Source organism: Salmo trutta, chromosome 29 (genome assembly GCF_901001165.1).
Source record: "Salmo trutta chromosome 29, fSalTru1.1, whole genome shotgun sequence".
Lineage (NCBI taxonomy): Eukaryota > Metazoa > Chordata > Actinopteri > Salmoniformes > Salmonidae > Salmo > Salmo trutta.
In genome coordinates, this window is record NC_042985.1 from 2,107,722 (window position 1) to 2,113,644 (window position 5,923).

Genomic DNA, 5,923 nt, shown 5'->3' on the forward strand with positions numbered 1-5,923 from the left:
AAGGTTAAGGTAAATCCAACACCATTGCCTTAAGTGAACTCAAACTTGTGCTACTGAGAGATGGTCTTGATATGCACGTTGGTCTCTGTGGTATGGTAGCTGGTCTCCAGTAGAGACAGATCTGTCAACCAGGTGAAAGAGTTATGGCACGTTCAGATAGTAGAACGGGGGTATTGAACTCTGACCCTTTGAGGTCCAGACTACTTCTGGTTGTCTGTCGTACCTGATAATTCTTTGCTCCCGTTTTCTTAGTTGTTCTAGGTCTAAATCAGTCCCTGATTAGAGGGGAAGAATGAAAAGTTAAAGAGCAGCGGGACTGGCTTGGAAGGCCAGATTTAGAATATCGGAGGGCCAGATTTAGAATATCGGAGGGCCAGATTTAGAATATCGGAGGGCCAGATTTAGAATATCGGAGGGCCAGATTTAGAATATCGGAGGGCCAGATTTAGAATATCGGAGGGCCAGATTTAGAATTTCGGAGGGACAGATTTAGAATTTCGGAGGGCCAGATTTAGAATATCGGAGGGCCAGATTTAGAATTTGATTGAGATTGGGCCTCCCGAGTGGCACAACGGTCTAAGACACTGCATCGCAGTGCTAGAGGCAACACTACAGACTCAGGTTCGATCCCAGGCTGTATCACAACCGGCTGTGATCGGGAGCCCCATAGGGCGGTGCACAACTGACCCAGTGTCGTCCGGGTTAGGGGAGGGTTTGGCCTGGGGGGATTTACTTCGCTCATCGCGCTCTAGCGACTCCTTGTGGCGGGCCGCACGTCTGCAGGCTACCCTCAATCGTCAGGTGAACAGTGTTTCCTAAGTGGGCGGGTGTTAAGAAGCGTGGTTTGATGGGTCATGTTTCGGAGGATGCATGAGTCAACCTTCGCCTCCCGAGCCTGTTGGGGAGTTGCAGCAATAAGACAAGATTGAAATTGGGGAGAAATCATTTTTCATTGGACCCCCCGGTGTAGAGAGAACATGATTAGCTGCTATGTAGACAGAGGAATCATATCAGCAATATACAGTGCCTTCGGAAAGTACTCAGACCGCTTGACTTTTTCCCAAATTTTGTTACGTTACAAACTTATTCTAAAATGGATTAAATAAATAAAAATCCCCAGCAATTCACACACAATACCCCACAATGACATCACAATACCCCATAATGACATCACAATACCCCATAATGACATCACAATACCCCATAATGACATCACAATACCCCACAATGACATCACAATACCCCATAATGACATCACAATACCCCATAATGACATCACAATACCCCATAATGACAAAGCGAAAACAGGTTTTGGGGAATTTTTGCAAATGTATTAAAGATACTTATGGGGTCTGAATACTTTCCGTAAGTATTCAGACCCTTTGCTATGAGACTCGAAATTGAGCTCAGGTGCATCCTTGTTTCCAATGAACCTTCCAGAAGGACAACCATCATTACAGCACTCCACCAATCAGGCCTTTATGGTTGGGTGGCCAGACAGAAGCCACTCCTCAGTAAAAGGCACATGACAGCCCACTTGGAGTTTGCCAAAATGCACCTAAAGACTCAGACCTTGAAAAACAAGATTCTCTGGTCTGATGAAACCAAGATTGAACTCTTTGGCCTGAATGTCAAGCGTCACATCTGGAGGAAACCTGGCACCATCCCTACGGTGAAGCATGGTGGTGGCAGCATCATGCTGTAGGGATAGTTTTCAGCGGCAGGGACTGGGAGACTAGTCAGGATCGAGGTAAAGATCAATGTAGCAAAGTACAGAGAGATCCTTGATGAAAACCTGCTCTAGAGCACTCAGGACCTCAGACTGGGGCGAAGGTTCACCTTCCAACAGGACAACGACCGTAAGCACACAGCCAAGACAATGCATGAGTGGCTTCAGGACAAATCTCTGAATGTCCTTGAGTGCTCCAGCCAGAGCCCGGACTTGAACCCGATCGAACATCTCTGGAGAGACCTGAAAATAGCTGTGCAGCAATGCTCCCCATCCAACCTGACAGAGCTTGAGAGGATCTGCAGAGAAGAATGGGAGAAACTCTCCAAATACAAGTGTGCCAAGCTTGTGGCGTCATACCCAAGAAGACTCGATGCTGAAATCGCTGCCAACGGTGCTTCCACAAAGTACTGAGTAAAGGGTCTGAATACTTATGTAAATATGATATTTTATTTTTTATAAATTAGCAAACATTTCTAAAAACCTATTTTTGCTTTGTCATTATGGGGTATTGTGTGTAGATTGATGATGGAAAAAATGTATTTAATACATTTTAGAGTACGGCTGTAACATAACAAAATGTGGGAAAAGTCAAGAGGTCTGGATACTTTCCGAAGGCACTGTACATAATATATCTAACCAGACTCTCTTCTGTTTAGACTGCTGCTGTAAACCTTAGTAATACAGGGTAAAGCTGTATCGGTGGCAACGCTGTATGGATAGTATATATTTGTGGTTCTGATGTGAAGCTGTATGTATCGGTAGTGACAAGGTAATAGTATATGTTTCTGAATGAGATGTGAAGCTGTATGTATCGGTAGTGACAAGGTAATAGTATATGTTTCTGAATGAGATGTGAAGCTGTATGTATCGGTAGTGACAAGGTAATAGTATATGTTTCTGAATGAGATGTGAAGCTGTATGTATCGGTAGTGATGCTGTGTGGACAGGAGCTGTGTTGTGGTTCTGATGTGATCTATATGAGTAGTGAAGCTATATCAGTAATGATGTTATATATATATCGGTAGTAACTCACCTCCCTCGGTCATCTGACAGCCTCACAGCGTATTTCCTCAGCCAAGCTGTCATCGGTGCGGTGCCATGTAGACCAACTATGGAGGGGAATAAAACCAACAATGACATGCCTCAAATACTTCAGCTTCAGGTCCAACCCGGCTAGATAGAGTAGGGAGGGGAATAAAACCAACAATGTCTTGGCTCCGATGCCTCCTCTCCCTTTAGACACAATGGATCAGAGAACCCCCTCAGCAAGCTATTAGACATAGACTCAAATAGCACTGACATTCCTGTTCAAAGCAATATTCACTAGTGGTTGTCATGGCAGAATAGCTCAGAACACCACTGAGCAGCGCAGAATGCTGCTCTCTTCTCTGTCAGACACATGCAGCAACAATGGTAACAACCATCGTGATGATCGCACGTTAGCATCTCCATCATATTGGATGTATTGTATCACACTAAAGCTCCATGGTCTGAAGGGGTTATATCCATTCTATTAACTCTAGCTCTATACCAGACAGTATCAGTAGTGTCTGGTCCAGTGGTCTCTCTATTTAAAGCGGGTTATATCCATTCTATTAACTCTAGCTCTATACCAGACAGTATCAGTAGTGTCTGGTCCAGTGGTCTCTCTATTTAAAGCGGGTTATATCCATTCTATTACTCTAGCTCTATACCAGACAGTATCAGTAGTGTCTGGTCCAGTGGTCTCTCTATTTAAAGCGGGTTATATCCATTCTATTAACTCTAGCTCTATACCAGACAGTATCAGTAGTGTCTGGTCCAGTGGTCTCTCTATTTAAAGCGGGTTATATCCATTCTATTAACTCTAGCTCTATACCAGGCAGTAGTGTTTGGTCCAGTGGTCTCTATTTAAAGCAGGTTATATCCATTCTATTAACTCTAGCTCTATACCAGACAGTAGCAGTCGTGCCTGGTCCAGTGGTCTCTCTATTTAAAGCAGGTTATATCCATTCTATTAACTCTAGCTCTATACCAGACAGTATCAGTAGTGTCTGGTCCAGTGGTCTCTCTATTTAAAGCGGGTTATATCCATTCTATTAACTCTAGCTCTATACCAGACAGTATCAGTAGTGTCTGGTCCAGTGGTCTCTCTATTTAAAGCAGGTTATATCCATTCTATTAACTCTAGCTCTATACCAGACAGTATCAGTAGTGTCTGGTCCAGTGGTCTCTCTATTTAAAGCAGGTCTCCCACACAGTGATCAGGTTTCAACAGTCAGCTGAGAAATGCCACCAGGCACCAGCGTAGACCTCCTATTTTAGCTCCCTCCCTCTCACTCCCTCCTCCTCGCTCTCCCTCCCCCTCTCGCTCGCTCCCCTCCCCCTACCTCCCTCTCCCTCCCTCCCTCCTCGCTCCCCCTCCCTCCCTCTCCCTCCCTCCTCCTCGCTCTCCCTCCCCCTCCCTCCCTCCTCCTCGCTCTCCCTCCCCCTCCCTCCCCCTCCCTCCCTCCTCCTCGCTCTCCCCTCCCTCCCTCCTCCTCGCTCTCCCTCCCCCTCTCGCTCGCTCCCCCTCTCCCTTTCACTCTCTCTCCCTCTCCCCTTTCTCTCCTCCCCTTCTCCCCCTCCATATTCTCTCAACCTAATAAACTTGCTAAATTAGCGACTAATATACGTTATTGTCTCTTATCTGTAGGCTGAGGTGAAAGTTATAGTTATTTATAACGTTATGGCAGTATCTAACTTCATATTTCCAATCTCTTTAGACAGCTGAGGTGAATTTAAAACGTTATTATATCAGTAATCTAACTCCATAATCTCTCTCTCTTTAGGCTGCTGAGGTGAAGAACAAGGACCTGGAGGATAGGATAGAGGGTCTTCAGGCCGACATCGAGGACAGCCAGTCCAAGCAGGGCATCGTGAAGGGAGAGCTTAAGAAGTTCATGGACGTCCTGGATGGGAAGATTGATGAGCTGCACGAGTTCCGGCAGGGCCTGTCCAAACTAGGGGTGGATAACTGAGGGAGGAAGGGACAGAGGAGAGGAGAGAGGGATGGAGGGATGACTAGTTAGTGATGGAGGGTTTATAAATACCTTCAGGACAGGACTCTGTGGCGCCACTCCCCCAAAGTGGAGACCACACTGAACCAATCAGCTGTAAACACACTACACTACACAGTACAGAGAGGGAGGGATGGAGAGAAGGGGGGGGGGGGTAGAGACAGGCCAGGGCAGGCAGGGGATCACCTGATGGTTCCATCTGGTGTATCAGTCAGTCAGTGTTCTGGAACTAGAACCTAGAGTCTCTCTCTGGTTACTGCTCTGTCTCTGTGGGGGGGGACAGGTTCCAGTTCTAGAACAGGTGACAGGTTCTATAGTTCTGTCTGTTGTTTCTACAGGCTGAACTAAGAAGGAAGAAAGGGTTTAAAAGGGCTACATGTATTTAAACTACATCAACTAATGCAGTACAGCAACAGTTAAGTAATAATCACACGTTATCCTACTGGCCTCTTTATGACATGAGGGAAATATAGAAGATATATACTCTTTATGACATGAGGGAAATATAGAAGATATATACTTTTTAAGACATGAGGGAAATATAGAAGATATCTACTTTTTAAGACTTGTCTTTATATTGTTGCTTCATGTCGATCTCAGGTGTGTTTAAAGACAGTTTGTTACTTGTTAGTTAATATGCGCATACACGACAAATACATGACACGGCGGTGTCATCAAGTGCCTCAGGAGAACCGGCCAAACTAGACGGATGATGACCATGCATCACCATAGTAACACACTAATTAAATATTGCTATGAAAATTAAAAATGTTTAAACATTATTTAAGGAATCCTAGTAGTGTGACAACCACAACAGGACAACAACCACAACAACAACAACAGCAACCACAACAGGACAACAACCACCACGGCAGGACAACAACAACAACCACGACAGGACAACCACGACAACAACCACGACAACAACAACAACCACGACAACAACCACGACAGGACAACAACAACAACCACGACAACAACAACAATCACGACAACAACAACAACCACGATAGGACAACAACAACAACCACGACAACAACCACGACAGGACAACAACAACAACCACGACAGGACAACAACAACCACGACAGGACAACAACAACCACGACAGGACAACAACAACCACGACAACAACCACGACAGGACAACAACA

At 45.3% G+C, this 5,923-nt stretch overlaps 1 protein-coding gene across 1 annotated transcript in view; it reads left to right on the forward strand.

Annotated features, from left to right (window-relative positions):
• The window catches only part of LOC115167418 (homer protein homolog 2), a 94,628-nt gene extending 89,078 nt beyond the window's left edge, over positions 1 to 5,550 (forward strand). Inside the window, exons 6-7 of the mRNA XM_029721824.1 lie at positions 2,607 to 2,613; positions 4,543 to 5,550. Coding sequence (XP_029577684.1) covers positions 2,607 to 2,613; positions 4,543 to 4,731 — 196 coding nt within the window. The 3' untranslated portion in view covers positions 4,732 to 5,550. The remainder of the gene's footprint in view (positions 1 to 2,606; positions 2,614 to 4,542) is intronic.
• The last annotated feature ends 373 nt before the right edge of the window (positions 5,551 to 5,923 follow it).